Source organism: Phyllostomus discolor, chromosome X (genome assembly GCF_004126475.2).
Source record: "Phyllostomus discolor isolate MPI-MPIP mPhyDis1 chromosome X, mPhyDis1.pri.v3, whole genome shotgun sequence".
NCBI classification, from domain to species: domain Eukaryota; kingdom Metazoa; phylum Chordata; class Mammalia; order Chiroptera; family Phyllostomidae; genus Phyllostomus; species Phyllostomus discolor.
Genome location: NC_050198.1, coordinates 100654920 through 100680807, shown reverse-complemented (window position 1 = coordinate 100680807; position 25888 = coordinate 100654920). Strand labels below are relative to the sequence as shown.

Sequence of the window (25888 nt, the reverse complement as noted above, 5' to 3'; positions counted from 1 at the left end):
TTGTACTCAACTAAAACATTTAAAATGTCGTCAAATGAACAGAAAGATGAGGGGGATCCAAATACATTGGAGATACCCGCAAATACTCAAGAGGAATTAATTCAGATAATCGAGACGTCTTTACACAATATAGTTACACGAGTAAATACTCTGAGTAAACGTGCTGTAGATATAATTGATGAAATATTTGAGAAGACTGACAGACTCTCTTTCCAAGTTACAGTTTTAGAAGAACAGGTAATCCAGAAGACAAATACTGTTACCTACAAAGATCAAAATGGAGGGTTGTCCTTGAGAATTACAGAATCAGAGATGTTTCAAAGTACAACAGTTCAAACACAGCAGGTATACCCCTCCAAGCAAGTACCTGTTAAAATGTGGGAAAGGCACGATACTCATGGACTGACATTACCTATGAATAGGTTGTCTCCTTTTGTCCCAGATGATACAGGAGGTTTGGAAGTGTCTCCTGATGCTTCACACTGCTTTGAACTTCATAAAGAAAAGACTGTCCGTGAAATTGAAGAAGCAAAGGGAGCAAGGCCCAAGCAAAAGCAGCCCAAAGATCATCGCAATAAACCAGCACGTGTGCCTCAGACTCAACGGATGGGAGACATTTCGGTGTACCATGTCCCAGCTGCTTGCAGTGCGGCCTCTCGTTCACATGTGGACCAACCAGATGAAAGTTCCTCATTTTCCAGTTTCCCACTGTGTGAAATCAATAAGGTTGTAACGAGAGCTGTAGAAACAGTGATATCCAGCTCTCACTATCCGCCAGTGCATGAATCCAGAGAGGTGAAAAATCCACCTACATACGTTAGATACGGAACTGGAAGGGGAGAAGAACTGAAACCCCAACCTCAAACTCGCCTTAAAACAAAGGTGTTTGTGAGCCCTACAGCTCCAGCCTCAGCACCGGCATTGCCAGCTGACTGGTTAGCTGCATTAAGAGTTTCGAAGGTGGAAACTCCTTCCTCAAGCATACACGTCCCAACTCAACTTCCGTCACCCGCTTTGGGAACCGCAGCAGCAACATCTCCTGCTGCTTGCCGCCCAGGTGCTCCTGATAGAGCTGTTCCAATTATCCCACCTAAAGGGGCCTTCTCCGCTCCAGCATCGGAACCTTTCCCATACTATGAACTGACAACGGATGATCTACTCGCACAAGCTGAATATCAGGGCATGCCTCCACCTCTCTCTTCTTCTGCAGTCACCTCACGTAGTGTTCAAACAAGGGCCACAGTTTCACATCTCAGTGGCCGTACGTCTGTTGTACAATCAGCAACAGCTTCAGTTACAAAATTATCAAAGTCTTCAATTCCTTCATCGCCAAGATCTTCACTTTCACCATCACCGAGCTATCGTATTCCACCACCAAGATATCCGGTTACACTATTGCCAAGATCATCAAATCCACAAAATTCAAGTCCACTCTCACCAACCTCTTCACGTCCACAATCATCAAGAGCTCAGATTCCAGCACCAAAGAATTCACTTTCCCCGTCCACAAGAAGGTCAGACACCACACGGTCAAGATGCTCAGGGGCACAGTCATCAGCTGTGACCTTCAAGCCATCAAAACCTTCAGCTGCTCAGTCACAAAGGCCTTCAACGGCACAATCGACGAGGCATTTGATGCCACCCCAACAAAACTCTGCAAGGGCGCAGTCAGCAAAATCTCCCACCAGACAGTCTTCATTTCCTTTCGTTCAATCACCTTCTCGCACGTTAAGCTCACCAGGGCGATCGGTGACCCCACCTGCACGAGCTCCAGTGACTGCTACCCTCCAGCAGCCTCCACCAGATCTATCACTAATCGCTAAAGTCAAGAATGCGGTGATGGCAGCAGTAAGAAAAAGTGTTCTGCTCCACAACAGTGAAGATCAGTGAGTGCCAAAAGCCAAAACTGAAATTCCTAAAAGTGAAGCAAATTACACTGATTTATCATGGAGCTGTGGGGTATAACTCACTGATTGGTCAATCAGTGAGACTGGATGGAGAAAATGAGCAAATAAATAAACCCAACTAAATTGAAACTAACTCTGTACTGTCTTACTTTCCACTAGTTAAGTCATTAATCATGATTTGCATTTTCTTTAGAATAGATCCATTATCATCTTTGTCCAAGAAGACTATTACCACTTTCTTCACAGTAAATATTTTAAAGTTTTCTTAAATGGCATCATTTATTCAACAGAACAAAAATGTCAGTTCTTAAAGTAGGTTTTAAAATATTTTTAAGATGACTAATACTGAAATTCTGGAGTTATCAAGGGCCTTTATTTCTGGTACTGTTTAACAGAAGTATCCAAAACGATTGCTTCAATTACAGGAGTGTATGCAGATACTATGTATGACATGTACTTGTCTATTCCTCAAGAGAAAAAAAAAATCACACCTTTCATTTTCTGTTAAATAGCATTACTGTCTGGAGAGACTGGGCTATCTCTAGGAATTTAAAGTTTTCTAAATGAAATATGCAGAGTTAATAACTTTTATTAAATATTGTTAAAATATAGTAAGGTTTAATACATTATTTTTAAAAGTAAAAGGAAGCCATAGGATTGAGTGAGCCACCTAAGTTAAGAATATAAAGAAGGGATTCAAGACCTGAGCTCTGAGTAACTCTGCGATTCTAAAATATGAGAGGTGGGAGATCCCCAGACGAAAGTGAAGGTAGATGTTGAGAAATATAGCAGGGGAACCAGGAAACCGGGTGCCAGAGATGGCACCCACAAAAGTGCAAGGGTGAACATTTCAAGGAGGGAACCGTATCTAATGTTGCACAGAATTCAAGTGAAGTCAGAAATACTGGTTTTAGCAGCACAGAGATGTATTGACTTCGAACAGAATCGTCTCAGTGGGGAGTCAAGAAGAGACCGTAATACATTTGGGATGGTTTGAGTTAATGCACCAGGAGGAAGTGGACAGACACGTTTTCCACCAGGCTGGCTTGTGAACAGATGAACAGAAGATGGTGCCTGGGTGGGCAAAGAGTTCCTGGGGAGGATGGGAGTTCGGAAGGCTTTTGTGTGTGGTGTAAGAGAGAAGAGAGGAGGGGGAAAAGTTAAATCCTCTTATCCAATGCCAATATGTCAGTGAACAATTCCTCAAACTGAAACATCAAAGAACAAATATTATTTAGAGACATGGAGAGAAATACCAAAATTTAAAGATTTCAATTTATCTACTGGAGAAAATGTACAACATAAACCAAAGAATTTTAAACAATGAGGAACAATCTGCCCTATCAGATATTAATGCATTCCACAAAGTTATAATAGTTACAACAGTATGTTTAGCACCAGACTTGTTAAAATATTTCAGTAAAATAAAGAATCCAGAAAACATAGGTATATATAGGAATTGAGTATTTGATTAAACTAGCACACTTGCAACCAATATAGAAGGAATGCAAGTTTCATAAATAATATTGGGGGAAGAATATAATTTCTTTCAAATTTATTTTTACAGACAGGGGAAGGGAGGGAGAAAGAGACACAGAGAAACTCCAGTGCAAGAAAAGAATATCAATTGGTGCCTTTCACACATGCCCTAACAGGAACCAAACCTGCAACCCAGCTGTGTGCCATGACCGGGAATTGAACCTGCGACCTTTCAGTTCCGGGACAACGCCCAACCAAGCCACACGGGCCAGGACAGCAGCATATCTGCCTTCTAACTGCACTGTTTAATGTATTCACATTCAGTGTCATTTATGTGGTTGTGTTTGCTTCAGTCATTTTGCCTCTTCTGTGTCTCATGACTGTTCTGTAGGAACCTTATATGTTTTAAATAATATTCTGCCACTCCGGAGACTGACCCCTCCCACCCAGGGCCTGTTGTTGCTGTTGGCTTGCTTGTTTGTAAACTAATCCACTGGCTGGCTGGGTTATCTTAGTGAGGTCTTTCTCCTCCCTCGTGAGAAGAGCCTAAGTTGCTCCTCCAGGAGGCTCAGCTCTGGGCTGCCCACAGTCACGTGGGATGACAGGCTGGGAAAGGCATCTCCACCTCTCTCTCGCTGGCTGCACCCAGCTGCGACATCACTGATCACACACGGACTGCCTGCTCAACTGTTTCCCACCGTGCCCTGTGCCACAGGCTGCTCTACAAGCGAAAGTTTCTGAGGCCACCGCTTGATACGCGTTCTGACCTAGGGCGGGCTCCTCGCAAATGTCTTCCTCACTGTTTCTGTCCTGCAAAGGAGCCTGCCACGGTGCAGCCTGCTTCTTGTGTCTCCTCTCCCTTGCCTTGGATCACAGCCACCACTGTCCTTAAGAGCATTCCTAGGTCTGCTATACCTTCAGGTCCTTTGGGAAGAGACTAGCAGCTGCTTCATGGTCTGCCTCTTCTGCCAGGAGAGAGGGGAGCCATGCTCCGCAGCAGCGCGTGGTGGGGCGGAGTGCGGCACTCGGTGCAGGGGTGGCAGCAGCCTCAGCAGCCCGAGGTCTTCTAGCTTACAACCACCACTTCATGACCTGGGGTGACATGACTAGGGCCTCAGCCCTCCCAGCCCACACACCCCAGTAGAGCCCCCATTCCATGGGAGGGGCCAGAGAAAAGAAGGGAGCCCCATCTGTCACCTCTGCTCACTGGGGCTCAGCCCCAAAAATAGCCAGGGGGAGGCTTCCGGTCACGATGCTGACGTAGGCAGACATGGCTACCTCCTCGCACCCCATTACAACTAAAATATAGAACCACCATCACTCAGGAACATCAGAAATCTAGTTGAATGAGTCTGACAACTAGGGAATTAAAGAAACCACAGCCATCCAGACTGGTAGGAGGGGGCACAGACACGGAACGGGCTGGTCCCACACCAATGTGGATAAACATTTGGGAGGGATATCTCAGGAGCGAGGAGTATCAACCCCACACCAGGCCCCCCAGCCCAGGGTTCCAGTGCCAGGAAGGTGAGTCCCCACAACTTCTGGCTGCAAAAACTAGCAGGGATTGAGTTGGAGGAGAAGGCAGCTGGAGCCCTAAGCAGCTCCTCTTGGGGAACCCACACACGGACTCACCTACTCAGACTCACTCCCTCTGGGCTCCAGCACCGGGGTGGCAGCTTGGAGGACACGAGTGGTGCACAGGGAGAGACTGAAGTATCTGGCATCGGGGCAAGCAGAGGCCAATGTCCCTTTGCTGAGCTCCTGACACACACAGAGCTGGTAGGCCAGTGCCATATCTGAGACTCCATCCACCTGGCTAACACTGTGTGACCCACAGTGAAGATCCACAGAGGCTCTGGCCCACCCAACTTACGGGTCCACCCAAGCTGCTTTCCCACAAGAATGGCTGACCTTCAACTCCTAAATCCTATCAAACAAGCAACAGCTGGCTTCAGTGAGCCCCAGTTGTAGCCAGATTAGAGTCACAGCTTAGCTTCACCTGGGGATCTTCCAGCCCAGCACAAGTAGCAGCTACCTCAGATTGCTTTACAGCTCAGGCAGGGTGCCCCACGCAAAACACAGGTGGGGGCTCACCTTGGCCTGCAGCACCCAGGAAACCCCAGGACCAGAGCACTCAGTGGACAGCTACAGACCACACTGGGTCACCACCACCCTGCCCCTGCACAGCTGATCCTCCACAGAGGGTGGAGGTTGGTGGTCACTGGTCACAGCCAGTCCTTGAAGCTGACTGGCCTGGGTAAATCCCTCCCATTCATCTGCCAACAGCAACTAAGGCTCAACTACAAGAGGAGAGTGTACTCAGCCCACACGAAGGGCACGTTTCAAGTACCAGCTTGGGTGATAAAGGAGGCTGTGCCACTGGGCCCTGCAGGACACACCTACTATATTAGGACACACTACCAAGACATGGAGTCATAGCAGTTCCACCTAATACACAGAAAAAACACAGGGAGGCCACCAAAATGAGGAGACAAAGAAACATGGCCCAAATGAAAGAATAGATTAAAACTCTAGAGAAAGAGCTAAATGAATTGGAGATGAGCAATCTATCAGATGTAGATTGTTTTTTAGGATGCTCAAAGAATTTAGTGAGGACCTCAACATCCTCAAAAAGGCCCATTCAGAAACAAAGGATACACTAATTGAAGTAAAGAACAGTTTACAGGGAAACAACAGTAGAATGGATGGAGCTGAAAATCAAATCAATGATTTGGAACATAAAGAAGCAAAAAACAACCATGCAGAACAACAATAAAAAATAAAAAATAAATGAGGATAGTATAAACAGCCTTGAGACAGCTTTAAGAGATGCAACACTTGCCTCACAGGGGTGCCAAAAGGAGAAGAGAAAGAGCAGGAAATTGCAAATCTACCTGAAAAAATAGTGACAGAAAAGTTCCCTAATTTGGTGAAGGAAATAGACATGCAAGTCCAGGAAGCACAGACAATCCTAATTATGACTGGGATTGTCAAAGGTTAAAGATGTCCAAGGTTAAAGATAGAGAATCTTGAAAACAAGAGAAAAGAAGTTAGTTACTGGAAGGCTGCCAGATGGGAGCGGGGAGGAGAATGGGTGAAGAGGTGAGGGGATTGAGAAGTACAGAATAGGTAGTTGCAGAACAGACACGGGAGTGTAAATCACAGTATAAAAAATGGAGTAGCCAAAGAACTTATTATACACATGACCCATGGGCATGAACAATAGTGGGGGGATTGCCTGAGGGAGTGGGGGGCACTGGATAAGGGGGGCAAAGGGGGGAGGGAATCAGGAGAACTATAATAGCAGAATCAATAAAATATAATTTAAAAAAAGGCAAACAACCCAACGGGAGATGATTATTTGCAAACAACAGCTCTAAAAAAGGGTTAACCTCCAACATATATAAAGAATTCATAAAACTCCACACCAAACAACCCAATTACAAAATGGGCAGAGAACTTGAACAGACGCTTCCCCCAGGAAGACATACAAATGGCCAACAGATATATGAAAAGATGCTCAACTTAACTAGCCATTATGGAAATGCCAAGCAAAACTACAATGAGATACCACTGCACACCTGTCCGAATGGCTATTGTCAACAAGCCAGGTAGTAACAAGTGTTAGTGAGGTCGTGGAGAAAAGGGCCCCTCACTCACTGCTGGTGGAAGTGTAAACTGCTACAGCCACTATAGAAGACAGTGTGGCAGTTCCTCAAAAAATGAATAGTTACCCTATGACCCAGCAATGCCCCTCCTGGGTATTTACCCCCAAAACTGAAAAACATGTATTTGTAAAGATACATGTACTCCTATATTCACTGCAGTGTCATTCATGGTGGCCAAAACATGGACACAACCAAAGTGTCCTCGCTAGAGTATCGAAGAATGTGTGGTACACATATGCAATCAAATACCACTCAGCCATAAGAAAATACAAAATACTGCCATTTTTGACAACAGGGATAGACCCTGCAAATATGCTAAGTAAAATAAGTCAGTCAGAAAAAGCTAAGAACCATATGATCTCACTCATACGTGGCATATAACACTGAAACTCATGGACATGGACAAGAGTATGGTGGTGACCAGAGGGCAGAGGCTGGTTGAGGGGGTCTCACATATGGTAACAGAAGATGGTTTGACTGTAGGTGGTGGGCGCACAGTGCAATATACAGATTATGCATCACAGAAATGTTCATTTGATACACCTATGATCCTATTAACCAGTGCCACCCAAATAAATTTAATAAAAAATAATGTTAACTAAATGCTTGAATAAGTAGTTTTGGAAAAAAGCAGAACATTATGTGGTCATACTGACCGGATGTTTGATGACGTAACGACAGAATTCAGCAGTAAAATCATAACTTTTACATTTAAACAACAAATACTAGTATTGATGTGTATTAATGACTTTTAGCTTTGATATCTATCCATCCACCCCCGAACCAGTACAGAAAACTGAGCAATAATAGGCTTCAAAAGCTAGCACCGTACTAAATACAGGGTGCAGCAGAAGTAAGACCTGCTTATGTGTGGTTGGTAGGGTATTAATATGGGTGTAATCATTTATAGCTTAGTTTGAACATTTCACCTAAAATGTCATGCAGTGTGCCTGACGGTTATATTGTCACATTGCAAATTACATGTTTATGATTTTGTAGTGAAAATTTTTGTAATAAAAGAGAGGCATTATTTGTGTTAGACCCCTGTATATTACTCAAGGTTTGGATATGCAGCCTTTATTCTTGTTCTATCAGAAAAGGAACAAGATTGATAAACCTATAGGCAGACTCATCAAGAAAAAAAGAGATCCCAGATAAATAAAATCAAAAATGAATAGGAGAAATTACAACGGACTTTACAAAAATGCCAAAAATTCATTAAAAATGACTAGGAACAGCCCTGCCCGGTGTGGCTCAGTTGGTTGGAGCATCATCGTGTAAACTAAAAGGCTGCAATTCCCAGTCAGGGCACATACCTAGGTTTCGGGTTTGCAGCCAGGTAGGAGTGTGTGTAAGAGACAGCCAATCCATGTGTCTTTCTCACATCACTGATTCTCTCTCTCCCCCTACCCCTGTCTCTAAAGTCAATAAGCATGGCCTTGGGTGAGGATCAATAAAAAACAATACAATGAACAATTATATGCCAACAAATGGGACAACCTAGAAGAAATGGATAGCTTTCTAGAAACCTACAGCCTTCTAAGACTGAACCAGGATGAAACAGAAAACCAAAACAGACCAATTACTAGCAACAAAATTGAAGCAATAATAATAAAAAAAAAAACCCCAAAACAAAACCCAACTCCCATCAACTAAAAGTCCAGGGCCAGACAACTACACAGGTGAATTCTGCCAAACAGTTAATGGAGATTTAACACCTATCCTTCTCAAACTATACCAAAAATTTAAAAAGAAAGGAATGCTTCCAAACTCATTCTATGAGATCAACATTACCCTGATAGTAAAACCAAAGACACTAGCAAAAACAAAACTACAGGCCAGTATCTCCGATGAACATAGATGTAAAAATTCTCAACAAAATATTAGGACACTGAATTCGACAATACAATAAAAGGATCATACACCATGACCAAGTAGGATTTATTCTCCGGACACAAGGATGATCCCACACCCACAAATCAATCAACGTGATACACTACATCATCAATACCAAGTATAAAAATCATATCATCATTTCAATACATGCAGAAAACACATTTGACAAAATTCAATGCCCATTTATAATTTAAAAAACTCCACAAAATGGGGATAACAGAAACATACCTAAATATAATAAAGGCCATATGAAAAACCCACAGCCAACATCACACTCAATGATGAAAAGCTGAAAGCTGTTCCTCTAAGATCAGGAACAAGACAACAATGCCCACTCTCACTACTCTTATTCAGCTCAGTACTTGAACATCCAGTCACAGCAATCAGACAAGAAAAAGAAATAAACAGCACCCAAGTTTGAAAAGAACACGTAAAACGGTCATTATTTTCAGAAGACATGACATCATATATAGAAAGCCCTTAGAGACTCCCCCAAAATCTATTAGAACTATTAAATGAACTCAGTAAAGGTACAGGACACAAAACTGAAATATAGAAATTCGTTGTGTTTCCACATACACATGATGAACTCTCAGAAGAAATGAAGAAAAAAAGAACACAAACAAAACTTTTTGTTAATAAAATAAGGTATTAAAAGAAAACTACACCTAAGTAAGACTCACATGAGCAAAGACAGTAACACACTATATTTTCAACTGCTAAACACCACGCTGCCATCTATCACTGGCTGGCAGTGTAGTACAATGAAAAGAGCAGGCATGAGCTTTGGAGTCTGAAAGATGAGACTCAAATCCCAGCTATGATTATTTACTAGCTATTTGACTTTGGACCAGTAACTGAACTTCTCTTATCCTGAGGTCCCTCACCTCCAAAATGAAGATGACAGCACTGCTGTGAGAATCAAATTAAGGGCTGAAGCTTGGCTATCTTGGTAACTGACACACAGTAGATATTCAATAATTCTAGCTTCACAAAGATGCTACTGGTACTATTATCTATTCTAATATGATCTTATCTGAACTATTAATATGCTTTATCAGGGGTGTCCAACCTGCATCCTATGGGCCACATGCAGGTTGGGATGGCTGTGAATGCAGCCCAAGACAAAACTGTAAATTTACTTAAAACATGATGAGATTTTTTCTGTGTGTGGTTATGTGTCATAGTGTATTTACTGTGTGAGATAACTCTTCTTCCATTGTGGCCCACAGACGCCAAAAGGTTGGACAACCCTGCGGATCACTAGAACACCAATGGTATATGATATTAAAACTGTTTTTAAAGATTTTATTGATTGATTGATTGACTGATTGATTTTTAGGCAGAGGAGAAGGGAGGGAGAGATGGAGAGAAACATCAGTGTGTGGTTGCTTCTTGTGCGCCCCCCATTGGGGACCGGGCCGGCAACCCAGGCATGTGCCCTAGACTGGGAATCGAACCGGTGACCCTTCGGTTCGCAGGCTGGCACTCAACCACTGAGCCACACCAGCCAGGGCTGATATTAAGACTTCTAAAGCACTTCCATATGTACTACTACTTACGACATTCTGAAGAACACAGGATGAATTTATCACAAAGAAAAGAGTTTGATCTTTTAAATTCCTTACTTTACCATAAAAATACATCATTTGCTTTGACCTAACAAACAATAAAGCATCTAGCAGGATCCCTCACTTCTGAATGACTGACCTAAATCTTACTCATAAGAAAGTATGTCAGTTACATTTTCTAAATAGTTTTTGAATATGGTGCATCTCTACTTTAAATCTGCTCCTGATTTACAGTACCAGTATCCCTTCGCCTGACTCTTCCTGACAAATACCAAAAAAAGGCAGACACATCTGCATTACATTTTGAAACAGATGATGTCAGGAGTAACCAAAGATATCAGATATTTTCCACTCCCTCTCCCTGATACAAACCAGAAGCAATTCAAAGGCGCGCTGATCAAATAGGCAAGAACAAAGAAAGTGGCACTTACTTCAATTGTATGGATAATATCTCTGGGGCCAATAATTTCTGGATCATATTTAATATGTGCTTTGTTGGTTGCCAGGGCCACAGAGCAGTAGAAAATCCCGCTGTGCTTGGTGAGGGTGGATTCTATTTTATGGACACAGGAGGCGCACGTCATTCCTCTCACCTATGAACGACAAACACATTGTTATTCAGAAATATACTTTCTCCTCCATTAAACACAAGTTATTAAAATAACTGGTGCAACATGGGACAGTCACACAAGATCTTCCTGCACTAGGATTATGCTTTAGATATCATCATTAGGACACTTTTATACAACACGGAACAAAGATACGGTCCAGCTGCCACAGATTACACAGAAGCAGGTGTCAGAAAAAGTCTTCCTCTTCTTGTCACTACTTCTTGTAGAGAAGTTGACAAATCATTGCTTCTTTTTTTAGTGGTTGATTTTAGAGAGAAAGAGGAAAGTTGGGGGGGGAAGAGAGGGAGATAGATTTGTTGTTCCACTTATTTATGCTTTCATGGGTCGATTCTTGTATGTGCCCTGACTGTTGATCAAACCTGCAACCTTAGTGTATCAAACAACGTTCCAACCAACTGTGCTACCCAACCAGGGCTCACTGTTTCTTGTATTCAATGCCTTGCTTCCCTCTAGATAGTTTTTCATTATGCAAAAATCATACAACTGTTCGTATTACTTTTAGTGAAGGTTAATGGGAGACCAAAGTGCTCTACATCTGTCTAAAAATATATTTTGCCCTATGTGTTGGTTGACATTAAATACAGTTTAGTTGGACACTAAATTCTAAAATCATGGGACTAGAAATTTAGAATGACTGTGTAAGGAGCTCATCAATTCATTTCCCCTAAAAAGCAATCATAAAACTGGGGGAAAGTTTCCACAGACAATTCTTGAAAATGGTGCTCGAAAAAATTGGACAGATACATGCAAAAAAGTGAAACTACACCACCTTCTCACAACATACACAAGAACAAATTCAAAATGGATTAAACACTTAAACGTAATACTAATCCATAAAACTCCTAAAACAAAACACAGGCAGTAAAATCTCTGACATTTCACTTAGCAATACATTTTTCTGATTATTTCCTCAGGCAAAGGAAACAAAAATAAATAAACAAATGGGACTACATTACACTAAAAAGTTTTTATGCAGCAAAGAAAATCATCATCAAAATGAAAAGACAACCCACTGAATGGAAGTAGATATTCATCAAAGATCTATCTGATAAGGGGTTAATATCCAAAATTTATAAAGAACTCGTAGAGCTCAACATCCAAGAGGCAAATAATCCAACTAAAAATGGGCAGGCCCTGGCTGGCGTAGCTCAGTGGATTGAGAGCGGGCTGCGAACCAAAGCATCGCAGGTTCCATTCCCAGTCAGGGCACATGCCTGGGTTGCAGGCCACGGCCCCCAGCAACCGCACATTGATGTTTCTCTTTCTCCCTCTCCCTCCCTCTCTCCCTCTCTCCCTCTCTCCCTCTCTCTCTCTCTCTCTCTCTCTCTCTCTCTCTCTCTCCCTCCCTCCCTCCGTCCCTTCCCTCTCTAAAAATAAATAAATAAAATCTTTAAAAAAAAGTTGTAAAAAACGGGCAAAGGACCTGAACAGATACTTCTCCAAAGAGCACATACAGATGGCCCATACACATATGAAAAGATACTCAACATCACTAATCATCACCAAGATGCACATTAACACCACAGTGAGATATCACATCACACATGTCAGAATGGCCATCATAAACAAATCTACAAACAACAAGTGCTGGCCAGGATGTGGAGAAAGAGGGACCCTCAGGCACTGTTACTGGGAATGCAGACTGGTGGAAATGCCGCTGTGGAAAACAGTATGGAGATACCTCAAAAATTTAATAATGGAGCTCCCTTATGACCCAGCGATTCCATTTCTGAGAATTTATCTGAAGAAACCCCAAGCATTAATTCAAAAGAATATATGCACCCCTGTGTTCATTGCAGAGTTATTTACAAAAGCCAAGACATGAAAGCAACACAAGCGTCAGAAGAAGAGTGGATAAAAAAGTTGTGGTACAATTACACAATGGAATATTACTCAGCCATAAAAAAAGAATGAAACTTTACCATTTGCAACAGCATAGATAGACCTAGAGGGCATTGTGCTCAGTGAAATAAGTTAGAGAAAGATAAACACCATTTGATTTCACTTATATGTATAATCTAAAGAACAAAATAAATGAACAAAAAAATTGAAACAGACTCAAAGACACAGAATGACATAAGACTGATGGTCACCAGAGGAAAGGTGTGTGGGAGACTGGATGAAAGAGGTGAAGGGATTAAGAAGTACAAATTGGCCCTGGCTGGTGTATCTCAGTGGATTGAGCACTGGCCTGTGAACCAAAGAGTCACAGGTTTGATTCCCAGTCAGGGCACATGCCTGGGTTGCAGGCCGGGTCCCTAACAGGGGGTATATGAGAGGCAACCACATGTTGATGTTTCTCTCCCTCTCTTTCTCTGTCTCTTCCCCTCTCTCTAAAAAGAAATAAAACATTTAAAAAAAGAAGTACAAATTGGTAGTTACAGAGTAGTGACAGGGATATAAAGTATAGCATAGGGAATATAGTCACTAATACTTTAATAAACTATATATGCTACCAGGTGGGTACTGGATATACAGGGAGAACCCTAAAGTATATGATTATCTAACCACCATGGTGTACACCTAAAACTAACAGAAAATAATACTGAAAGTAAACTGTAATTGAAAAGTAAAAACAACAACAAAAAACCCTATTGAAATATTCTAAAACGTGACCAAAGAGTATACAACAAATCACAAAGCATTTATTCAAGAATACCTATTATGGTCATATCAGTAATGGTGGAGTAAGGATCTCTAAAAAATTGTATCCTCCATAAAAGCAATAAGAAAACTGGCAAAAATGGTTAGAACCAACTTTTCCAGAAATTTGGAATTTAAAAGCTTGCAGCAACCCAGGAAGCATTTCTTCAAGAAAATGTGATGAGCCCTGCCTGGCTAGTGTGGCTCAATTGGTTGGGGTGTCGTCCCCAAACCAAAAGGTTGCAGGTTTGATTCCTGGTCAGGGCACATGCCTAGGTTGCGGGATTGATCCCCAGTCCACGGCACGTGCAGGACGCAACCTGCCCACGCTTCTCTCTTGCATCAGTGTTTTTCTCTCTCCTTTCCTCTCTCTAAAAGCAATGAACAAATGTCCTCAGGTAAGGATGGAGTAAAAGAAAATCAGATGAATCTCAATAAAACAGCAACCTATGTGGCATTATAATTGCCCCTCCCCTCCAGCTCTGTGACAGTCTTGAAGACCACCAGCTCACCATCCTGGTGAAAAAGAGAATCAAAAGCCACCGGAATGGGCAAAAAGGGTTGTAGGTTCTTCAAAGCCTCTTTATCAGCAGACTTTCGTTATTTGAGCTATCTGAGGGTTCTATGAAATATTCCACTTGCCCTGACTGGAGTTCAGTGGGTGCAAAAGTCTTTTCCTCTGAAGAACTGTTTCAAAAACAACCAGAGCAGCCCTGGCTGGTGTGGCTCAGTGGGTTGAACACCAGCTTGTGAACTGCAAGGTCACTATTTGATTCCCAGTCAGGGCACGTGTCTGGGTTGGTAGCCAGGTCCCCAGTAGGGGGCGAGTGAGAGGCAACCTATCAATGTTTCACACGTCTATGTTTCTCACCCTCTCTTTCTTCCCCAACTCCATAAGTAAATAAATATAATCTTTAAAAAAACTTAAGTCTTTAATGTACCTGGAACTTATTCTTTTACATGTTATAGGTAAAAATCTTATTACATTTTTAAAACTTGATTTTCATTTATTCATTCCAACCCAATTCTTCTTTTTTGGTTTCTAATAGAGATATGATGATTATCTTTTACATTCCATGCTTGAAAGTCACCATAAAGTCATATCTTATCTTACCATTTTCCAGTTCCCTTAATTTTCCTTTTATGTCTTATTTTTCTGACTGGAATTATTTTTGGAACTCTTTTCTGAATTCTCATTAAATTTTTCTAGGAATTTTATTAATTACACTAAATTTGTTACTTACAACAAGTTCCAAAACACCATCCCCTTCATCGGCATTTTCTATCACAGTGGCTCCAAATCCAAGCTCTCGGATGAACTCGGCTATCACCAGGGGTTGTATAACAACAGGATTATATCTTACTTCTGCCTTGCCAGCCATCAGAGCCACGAGTACAGAATATATTCCTAGGAGCATTGATAAGAAAAACAATTCAGATAACACTCCTTATTTAAAAAACAAAACAAAACAGTAATGTCCCTAGCTGGTATGGATTGAGTGCCAGCCTGTGAACCAAAGGGTCGCCGGTTGGATTCCCAGTCAGGACACATGTGTGAGTTGCAGGCAAAGTCCCCAGTAGGGGATATGAGAGAGGTAACCACACACTGATGTTTCTCTCCCTCCTCTCCCCTCTCTCTTAAAAAAATAAAATCTTTAAAAATAATAAAAAATTAAAAACTAAAAAATAGCCTTGGGTGGTGTTGCTCAGTGTATTGAGTGCCAACCTGCAACCCAAAGGATTGCTGGTTCAATTCCCAGTCAGGGCACATGCCTGAGTTGTGGGCCAGGTACCCAGTGGAAGGCTCACAAGAAGCAATCACACACTGACATTTCTTTCCCTTTTTTTCTCCCTTCCTTCTTCCTCTGAAAATAAATGAATAAAATCAAACAATAAATGAAATACAAATTTTAAAAAGTAATGTAATAATATTGTTTTCCACTTAACTGTGACAGGATTAAAGTGAATCTGGAGAAACTGGTCAGTTAACTTTTACATAGTATTAAACCTAAACCAAATAAAACTTTTTGAGAAGGGGGCCTTAATTTCTTAAAATTTTTATTATATAATTTTTCAATTTTATACATATGTACATATACACACACAAAAGAAAGAACATAGTAAACTTGATATACTGATTACCCAGCTTCAACAGTTAAACAGTTATCAATAATACCAGGCTGATCTTGTTTCATTTATATTCCTAGCCAAGTAATCCCTGCCCTCTACCCTGATTATTTTCAAATCCCAGACATCATATCATTTCCCTTGTAAATATTTAAATATATATTTCTATTGGGGGGAGGGGAATAGTGGTAGAAAGAAGGAGAAGGGACTAGACAGAGAACATGTATGAAGGACCCATGGACAAGAACCACAGGGTGGGGACCGACTGTGGGAGCAGGGGTTGGGATGGGTGGAAGAAAGCAAAGGGGGAAAATCTGAGACAGCTGTAATAGAATAACAATAAAATATTTTTTTTAAAAAAGATACTGTTCTCTTTAAAAATAACCACAATACCATTATCATACCTAAAATAATTCTTTGCTATCATCAATTATCCAGACAACATGCACATTTCCACAAGTATCTTATCACTGTTTATTAGTTCATTTTACACAGTTTTATTTTTTGTTTAAAGTAGGCCCATGAACTGCAATCAGTTGAGACCTCATCATGTAAATATAAAGCATTTTTAGAAACTAATGAGACAGAGTCCTAGAGAAAGGAACCTATGAACGTAAGAAATCACTGCAGTTGTAGCAAAAAATCCAAGAACGTGCCAACATCCACATTATAGTATTACCAAGTAATAGTCATTTCTTAAAATTCTCAAGTTTTCCTATCTGGCACACACTAATCTGAAGTGCTCTTATCCCTCGAATGAAAAAGGGCCACACAACTCGGCAGCAGAACAATGGAGTTCATTTTATGACAGTCACGCTGTGCTCTGGTGAAAGCCTTTTGTTAACAAGCTTTCCTCTTCTCTAGGCCAGCCATCACTGTCATTGCCAGCAAGGAAATTAATTACACACAGGAGAAATGGCAGCTCTTTCTAGGAATCGGCGGCACTTGGTGGCTACCTGACAGGGAATGAGGGTCAGCAGTTAGTAAGTCAGCTGTGGCAGGAGGGGCGGGGCATGATACAAAGAAAAAAAAAATAACTGAATGTTAACTTAATACTTTTTCATGAGAAAACAAAGTACTTCATATAATCTAAGCTTTCTATATAAAGTGCTTCTCTGGGCTAATAATTCAGAGGAACAGTTCATGGGAAAGTGTCACTAATAAGAGGACAGAGAAAGTAAGAAAAGGTCTTTTTTGCTTTGGTTGAATGTAATCTATAGCCAAACAGAAATACAAAGAAAAATAATGCTGATTTTTCAAGGTTCAAAAATAGGTTTTAAACTTACATAAATTAGGGATAATTTTAAAAAATTCTTACTTCAGCCCTGACTGGTGTGGCTCAGTGGATTGAGTGCCAGCCTGCAAACCAGAGGGTCGCAAGTTTGATTGCCAGTCAGGGCATATGTCTGGATTGTGGGCCAGGTCCCCAGTAGGGGGCGCAGAACAGAAAACCACACACTGATGTTTCTCTCCCTCTCTTTCTCCCTCCCTGCCCCTCTTTAAAAATAAATAAAATCTTTAAAAAATTCTTACTTCAACCAAAGCGTCGCAGGTTTGATTCCCAGTCAGGGCACATGCCTGGGTTGCAGGCCACGGCCCCCAGCAACCACGCATTGATGTTTCTCTCTCTCTCTTTCTCCCTCCCTTCCCTCTCTAAAAATAAATAAATTTTAAAAAATCTTTAAAAAAATTCTTACTTCAAACTATAATTAGAAATCTTTGTGTCAGTTTTTTGAAATTTTATGTGAACACCAGTGTTACCTGGTTTAAAAAACCAAAAGGTCAATGTCGTCACCCAAGCTACGCCAATGATATTCCTAATTGGGTTAAAAGGAGTTAAAGGGGAAATATGGAGTAAATGGGAGAGTCAGCTTAACAGGTTTTTTAATAAAAAGATTTGTAGCCCTGACCAGTGTGTCTCAGTTGGGCATTGTCCTGAAAAGCGAAAGGTCACTGGTTCAATCCCCAGTCAGAGGATACGCCTGGGTTCTGGGTTCAGTCCCCAGTGGAGGCATGGAGGAGAGATAACTGAGTGATGTTTCTCTCCTCTTTCTCCCTCCTGGCCCCTCTCTCTAAAAATAAATAAATAAAAATAAAAATCTTTAAATAAAAGATTTGTAATTCACACAGGCACCGCTTGTCTCATGAAAAAGGCTATTTCTGAGTTGCCCCAAAATAGTTGATTACAAAATTAAACAGGAACCTCAGAGACTTCTTTTTGCTTTTATTTGCTTGCAACCTTCCATTTTTTCTCTTTCAGCTAATCAAAGTGTACTGTAAACTTTAGCCTTGACTGCATTTTAATTAGATGTAATGGAGGCTGACATGAAAGATGCAGAAAGGACAGGATGAAGTCAAGATAATATTGAAATGAAGACGGCTCTGCATAACATACATTTGGTGATAATGTTTTGGCCATTATATATTAGGTGATTCTACTGGCCAGAAGCCTACAATATTACCATATATGTTTTGAGTTACTTCCCTAATAGTAGGGATAAGCTTATACTAATCTTACTTATTTGGCCCTTGTAACTAACAACATATATATCTTTAAAACACCTGGGGCTAGAGCTATCTAAGTACTAAGCCCATGACTTCATTCTCACTAAACATAATCACACATCTCGATGGCTAACAAATCTACTGTGTCATGCTGTGTAGTAATATGAACGTAAATTTAGAAGCTAAAACATTCCACAGAAAACTAAAAATGGAACTGCCTTTTGACCCAGCAATTCCACTGCTGGGATTATACCCTAAGAACCCTGAAACATCAATCCACAAGAACCTATGCACCCCAATGTTCAGAAATAATGTAGAATTTCTAAGATTTTGTAACCTAGGATTAAAACTTACACATAATATTAAGTAACTTTTGATCACTTTTACTGCCAGCAAAGATCAAATTGTTGGAAGAGAATATACAGGGTTGGCAAAAATAGGTTTACAGTTGTGTGTAATCCAAAGGTTATTTTTGTATGATTTATTAATTACTGTATTATTTATTTGTATTATTTGTTTTCTTATTATTGTTATTATTTTATATCCTTACTTATGATTTATCTTTTAGATAATGATGGCTAGTAATTTAACCTACTTTTGCCCACCCCTACAATTCTAAACAAACTTGGTTTTCATCTCGTGCATGGGTTGGGTATAGTAATACTAAAATTTATGGATGCCACTTATTAATTGTAAACATAGCTTTATCAGGAAATTTATATGCTTCTTAAAATACATTGCAGCCAAGATCCATAAAGAATACTAATATTACGTATTTCCTTCTGCTATTGCCCTATAAATGTCATTGATACTAAAATGTGCTCGTGAAGCAAACAAGATAGGAGCTACATCTAAGGGAACAAAACACTAACAACAACAGGCTGTCAGAAAGTCAAGGTTGTCCTGAATGTCACTGACAGGGTTTATGAGGTCTTGGCAGGAATCACAGACATTGTAACAAAACATATAAGAAACGACAGAGTCCTCAAACTAGAACATAAAACAACAGGCTTTATGAGTGTGTCTTACCTTCTTCTCGCCTTAAATTCCGTTCAATGTTTGCTACACAGGAAGCACAGGTCATACCAGTGACCTGTATGTAACACTTAGATGAAGTCTTTACGTCCTCCTTGTCATGAATTGGTGTCATCATTTTAGTATGAAATTCATTAGTTGGGGTCAAATGTGGCATTTCCGATGGGGGCTCATTTGTATCTGGTGGACAGAGAAAGAGTATTTTTATTTGAGGTGTTCTCCAGCTGCATCCTAGTCATTCATCACAATCCACCCGGAGGCACTGTCAATCCATTCCTTTCAAACCAGTTGGTGTGGCTCAGTGGACCGAGCACCACACTGTGAACCAAAAGGTCACTGGTTCAATTCCCAATGAGGGCACACGCCTGGGTTGCGGGCCAGGTCCCCAGGCAGGGGTGTGAGAGAGGCAACCGGCTGATGTATCTACCACATATCAATGTTTCCCTCCCTCCCTTCCTGTCCCTCTAAAAATAATTTTTTAAAAAATGAGTTCCTTGGGGAGTGGCAGAGAGTAAACAAAACTGGGGTCGTATCAACTTCTTTCAGCCATTATTTCCAGCCCAAACCCTAAGTAGAGAGCAGTTTGTTAACAGACAGCTTTTATATTTAGAACAAATTTTTAACATCATGTTAACAGTTTGCATTCTTATAGTAATGCATTTCGTGGTATAGTAAGTGGAACAAGAAGCAATTTACAAAATAGTTTTGCAGTCTCAGAAAATGTGCTATTCGTTTTAGTTTATTCAGTGCAGTATTATCAATCACCTGCCAAGAAAGAAAAAAAAATATTCCTCTCTAGCACATCCAAACACCTGCAAAAAAAAAAAAAGCTGAAGATTTTCAGCTCTCCTGCAGAGATAAGGAGGAAAAGAAGTGATGTGGAAATTTCCACTAACCTAACTTGTTCTTTCTTCTCCTTGAGCAAGAAACTGGTTCAGGTCTATAAGGACGGCCCACAGAGAAAGTCCTACATGACCGGGTTGGTTTTCAGGATGCTGAGGGAGGGCATCTTTGAAGAAACTTTAACAAAAGCCTGACCATTTCCCTAATGAATACTGATATGGACTCCTCAAATCGGTATAATAACAGCTCTGAAATTTTCACGCCCATACAATCACCTGGAGAATCTTGTTAAAATGCAGATTCTAATTCAGTGCATGCAGGGTAGGGCTTGAGATCCTGCTTTTCACCAGTCTGGGTACAGCAATGGCCACCGTGAACAGCAAAGGACTAGATTCTACCAGTTCTGAAATTGCTCAGTCCCTGGTCTTGAGTGAAGGACTCAAGATTATGTAAGCATCATTCAGAACAGAGAGGGCGCCCTAGCTGGTGCGGCTCAGTGGACTGAGTGCAGATCTGGGAACTAAAGGGATGCTGGTTCGATTCCCAGTCAGTACACATGCCTAGGTTGCAGGCCACGTCCACAGTGGGGGGCACATGAGAGGCAACCACACACTGAAGTTTCTCTCCTTCTCTTCCCCTCTCTCTGGAAATAAATAAATAAAATCTAAAAAAAAAAAAAAAAAAAAAAAAAAAAAGAACAGAGAGTGCAGAATTTACCAAAGAGTACCGGAATGTTAAAGAACTCAAAAAAAAAAAAAAAAAAGAGGCCCATTTGCCCAGAGGAAATAGCTTTGGCTTTGGAAAAAGGATTATTTTTTAATCTAGCCAGATCTTACTTAATTCTCTCATAATTACTGTCAAGATTTAATTTTGAACCTGGAATATGAAAAAAAAAAAAAAAGTTCATCCTGCAAATTCCTTTATGTCTTGCTCCAGAGAAAGTTAGTTATTTCAGGCACAAGAGGTAATCTGCAATCTTCACACACTCTAAGTACACTATTCAATTAAAATAGGTCACAGAGGTAGTCCCTTTTAAGTTATCTCTGCAAGACCTCTCAACAAAGATCCATAAAACTGTGGCCTTTACCCCAGTTAGTATGGGAAGCAGAAGAGGAAAAGCTTCCATTTTCCACTTTCTATAGGCTGTAGCAACAGTACTTATGTTTAAATGTATTTAAAAGAAAGGTTAACTTTCCCGCACTTGAGACACCAATTGGAAAAGATTCCAAAAATTTCAAGATAAGGATTTCCAATCTTATGCTCAATGCTGGTAGGTTCATTGTCTAAATTAACATGAGGAATAAATATGCAATCAAAAATGGCTTAAAAACAACTATAAACATCAGGTCTGTGCCTGACTCTCAAAATGATTCACAAAAAGGTATATATGAGTGATTTTATATATGTGTGTATATATGTCTGTCATGGAGAAAGAGGATGGTAAAACAAATGTGGTGAAGTATTGACAACTGGGGAATTTGAGCGCAGTAGGTCAACAGAAATTCTTTGTACTATTCCTGTGGCCTTTCTATAAGTTTGGAATTAAAAGGAAGTTTAAATATTTTTTTAAAAATTAAAATGCCATGGCTGGTATTGCTCAGTGGATTGAGTGCCAGCCTATGAATCAAAGAGTCGCCGGTTCAATTCCCAGTCAGGGTACATGCCTGGGTTGCAGGCCATGACCCCCAGCAACCGCACATTGGTGTTTCTCTCTCTCTCTCTATCTCCCTCCCTTCCCTCTCTGGAAATAAATCGATAAAATCTTTAAAAAAAATTTAAATTGGGGATATTGGAAGTGAAACTGTATGAGTCAGCCATAAAAAATGGCTGAAATTAGTTTCAGCAAATTGATGTTTCACACATTGATATTTCTCTCCCTCTTTCTTCTTTTCTACTCTTTAAAAATAAATGTTAAAAAGTAAAAGATAAAATAGTTACAAAAAAGGAAAGGAATGTAATTATTTTGTTTGCTTTAACTGGTTAGTAAAAACTTCATATATTATGTTTCTGCTTAATAGAATTATGAGATTGATGGTCATTAAAATCACCCCCTCCATTTTTTCATTTTTCCCCAAATATATTTTAATAACTATTCCATTCAGTTGCCCCATTTATCTCCCCTTTATTCTCTCCTGTCCTGCACCTCTCCTTCCACCAGCATTCCCCCCCAGTTCATGTCCATAGGTTGTACATATAAGGTTTTTGGCTTCTCCATTTCCCATACTGTTATTACCCACTCCCTGTCTATTTTGTACCTACAATTTATGCTTCTTATTCCCTGTAACTTTCCCCCCATGTCCCCCCTTCCCCTCCCCACTGATAACCCTCCATGTGATCTTCATTTCTGTGGTTCTGTTCCTGTTCTAGTTGTTTGCTTAGTTTGCTTTTGTTTTTGTTCTAGGTGTGGTTGTTAATAATTGTGAGTTTGTTATTTTACTGTTCATATTTTTTATCTTCTTTTTCTAAGTCCCATTAACATTTCATATAATAAGGGCTTGGTGATGATGAACTCCTTTAACTTGACCTTATCTGGGAAGCACTTCATCTGCCCTTCCATTCTAAATGAAAGCTTTGCAGGATAGAGTAATCTTGTATGTAGGTCCTTGCCTTTCATGACTTGGAATACTTCTTTCCAGCCCCTTCTTGCCTGCAAGGTCTCTTTTGAGAAATCAGCTGACAGTCGGATGGGAACTCCTTTGTAGGTAACTGTCCCATTTCTCTTGCTGCTTCTAGGATTCTCTCTTTCATTTTTACCTTGGCTAATGTAATTATGATGTGCCTTGGTGTGTGCTTCCTTGTGCCCAACACTCTTTGGGACTCTCTGAGCTTCCTGGACTTCCTGGAAGTCTATTTCCTTCACCAGATTAAGGAAGTTCTCCTTCATTATTTGTTCAAATAACTTTTCCACTTGTTGTTCTTTCCCTTCCCCTTCTAGTACCCCTATAATTTGGATGTTGGAACATTTAAAGATGTCCTGAAGGTTCCTAAACTTCTCATTTTTTTGAATTATTTCTCCATTCTTTTCTGTTTGGTTGTTTATTTCTTCCTTCTGGTCCACTCTATTGATTTGAGTCCCAGTTTCCTTCCCATCACCATTGGTTCCCTGTGCATTTTCCTTCATTTCACTTAGCATAGCCTTCATTTTTCATCTAATTTGCAACCAAATTCAACAAATTCTGTGAGCATCTTGATTACCAGTGCTTTGAACTGTGCATCTGATAGGTTGGCTATCTCTTCGTTGCTTAGTTGTATTTTTTCTGTTCTTTCATTTGAGCCATTTTTTTTGTCTCAGCACTTGTTACGTAGTAAGGGGTGGAGCCTTAGGTATTAACCAGGGAAGGGCAACCCACATCACTGTGTTGTGATGCTGTATTTGGGGGAGGGGTCCAAGAGGGCACTGGACCGCTTGCTGAACTCTCAGTAGACTTTCAGTCACTTTCCCCACTACCCACATGTGAATTGGGCCCTTCTGGTACATCAGTATTATTTCTGATTCCCAGTGGGTGGGTTTGTGTACATTCTAGGATACTGTGGGTCTCTCCAATGAACGGTCCTGTGAGGCTGGGAATTTCTCCCACTGCCTCAACCACCACAGGATTTTTCAGTCAGAGGTTCTGAGGCTTTATTTCCCTGCACTGGAACCCTGGGTTACACAGTCTGTCTCGCTCCCCAGTTGTTCTTCCTGGTTTATCTGCACACGAATGTGGCACTGCCTGCTCCACTAGCCGCCACCTTGCTGTGAGTCCTCTCTGCCCCGGCTGCCCATCTCCACCCCTCCTACTGGTCTGGATAAATGTTTCTTCAGCTCCTTGGTTGTTGGACTTCCATACAGTTCAAGTTTCTGGCAGTTGTGGTTATTTTTGTTTTTAAATTTATTGTTGTTGTTCTTTTGGTTGTGCAAGGAGGCAAAGTGTATCCAGCTACACCTCCATCTTTGCTGGAAGTCTTCGCTATCTTCTTTAACATGTATGGCTTATCCAGGACTAGTATGGTATGAAAGTGAAATGTGCTGATGATGCCTGTCTTTTTGGGTCGGGTCATAGTGCTATGCTGTGAGGCCTGGATCTGCACTGCCACTGCCATTGAGAAAATGGGCAGCAAAAATTCTGGCGGCAGACTCACAGGGAGAGAGTAGGATGACAACATGTGGTGGGTAGGCGCATAGATGGAGAGCAGAATGACAGCTTCAGGGGGAGGTTAGAGGATGGAGGGATCGGGCAAAAAGGACTGACTCACGTACATGGATAACAGTGGGATTACTGAGGGGAGGGGTGTGTAAGGGGACTAAATGGTAATGGGGAAAAATACAATCAAAAAACAATTTTGGTGGCATCTTAAAACACTGATTGATCTGTAGCAGAAACACAGAATACGTGTTTCATTTTGATGTCCACCTTTTACTCCAATAATATGGGTAGCTGTAGTCACAATTCTATCTGTTCTTCTTCTTTTTAAGATGTTTGAAAGCATCTATTTCTTTTTTTTAATTAATTTATTTTTAGAGAGAGGGGAAGAGAGGGAGAAAGAGAGGGAGAGAAACATAAATATATGGTTGCCTCTCACATGGCCCCCACTGGGGACCTGACCCGAAACCCAGGCATGTGCCCTGACTGGGAATCGAACCGGTGACCGTTTGATTCGCAGTCTGAGCACAATCCACTGAGCTACACCAGCCGGGGTCTATCTGTTCTTTTATGGTGACATTCACTATGCCAAGGCTTGTCTCACCTATTTATTCCTCATGGCCATGACCGTGATTATGAGCCCTAACAGATTCAGGGCACAAAACAGCCTCCTGGTAACTACTTGTTGAATAGTCAAATCCTAGGGCCCTTGACAAGAGTAGGCTGACATACGGGACATTACTAAAAGTGACTGACCATGTTGTATTCATGGTTCTACAGGTGGATTCTAAACATGGTGCCAGAGACTATCAAATACTGTGGAATTCATCCACAGAAATTGGAAAGTTCTACTTTTGCTCTTCCCACATTGGTTATAGAGAATCTCATAAATGCTAGCTATTTTAAATTCTATTATTTAATGACACATAATTATTGCATTAAATGAACAATGCTGATATAGATTGAAATCAGAGACTTGATTCAAAGAGGTCAATGAAGCAAATTATTTAGACCAGTGCTTCGCAAACTTGTCTGTGATATGAATTTCCTAGAAGCTTATCAAAATACAAATGTAGACTTTGTTGCAAAATATAGGCCCAAGTGAAAACAACAAAATCTGTTTTGGGATCTAGTCTGAAAGTTGGTGAGGTCCTTGAGTTTATGGTATGACAGATACCAGGTTTGATCATGAGCAATATTTGTGTTTCATACCATATGTAATCTAATTGGGGTTTCTATGTATGTGATAGGCATAGCAATATCACAGTATAATTTCTTTGATATTGATGTAAACTAAGCTTATTTATGTAGTGCCCATCATTGGCAACATAACGTATCATGTATGCCGAACTATTTTAACAGAAACTGTGAGGAATAATTCAATATTATGAATTACTGAAATGTGAATCAATATAATTTCAAATACTGTCATTTTAAACATTTTACAATTACAAC

At 40.6% G+C, this 25888-nt stretch overlaps 1 protein-coding gene across 4 annotated transcripts in view; it reads right to left on the bottom strand.

Annotated features, from left to right (window-relative positions):
- The window catches only part of ATP7A (ATPase copper transporting alpha), a 107707-nt gene that overhangs the window by 36429 nt on the left and 45390 nt on the right, over positions 1-25888 (bottom strand). For 3 of the 4 annotated variants that reach the window (XM_028522885.2, XM_036016793.1, XM_036016791.1), the window contains 3 exons: positions 19461-19646; positions 15044-15207; positions 10956-11117 (listed from right to left, as the gene is read on the bottom strand). In XM_028522885.2, coding sequence (XP_028378686.1) covers positions 10956-11117; positions 15044-15207; positions 19461-19646 — 512 coding nt within the window. The remainder of the gene's footprint in view (positions 1-10955; positions 11118-15043; positions 15208-19460; positions 19647-25888) is intronic. The other variant, XM_036016792.1, reaches the window with a different exon arrangement.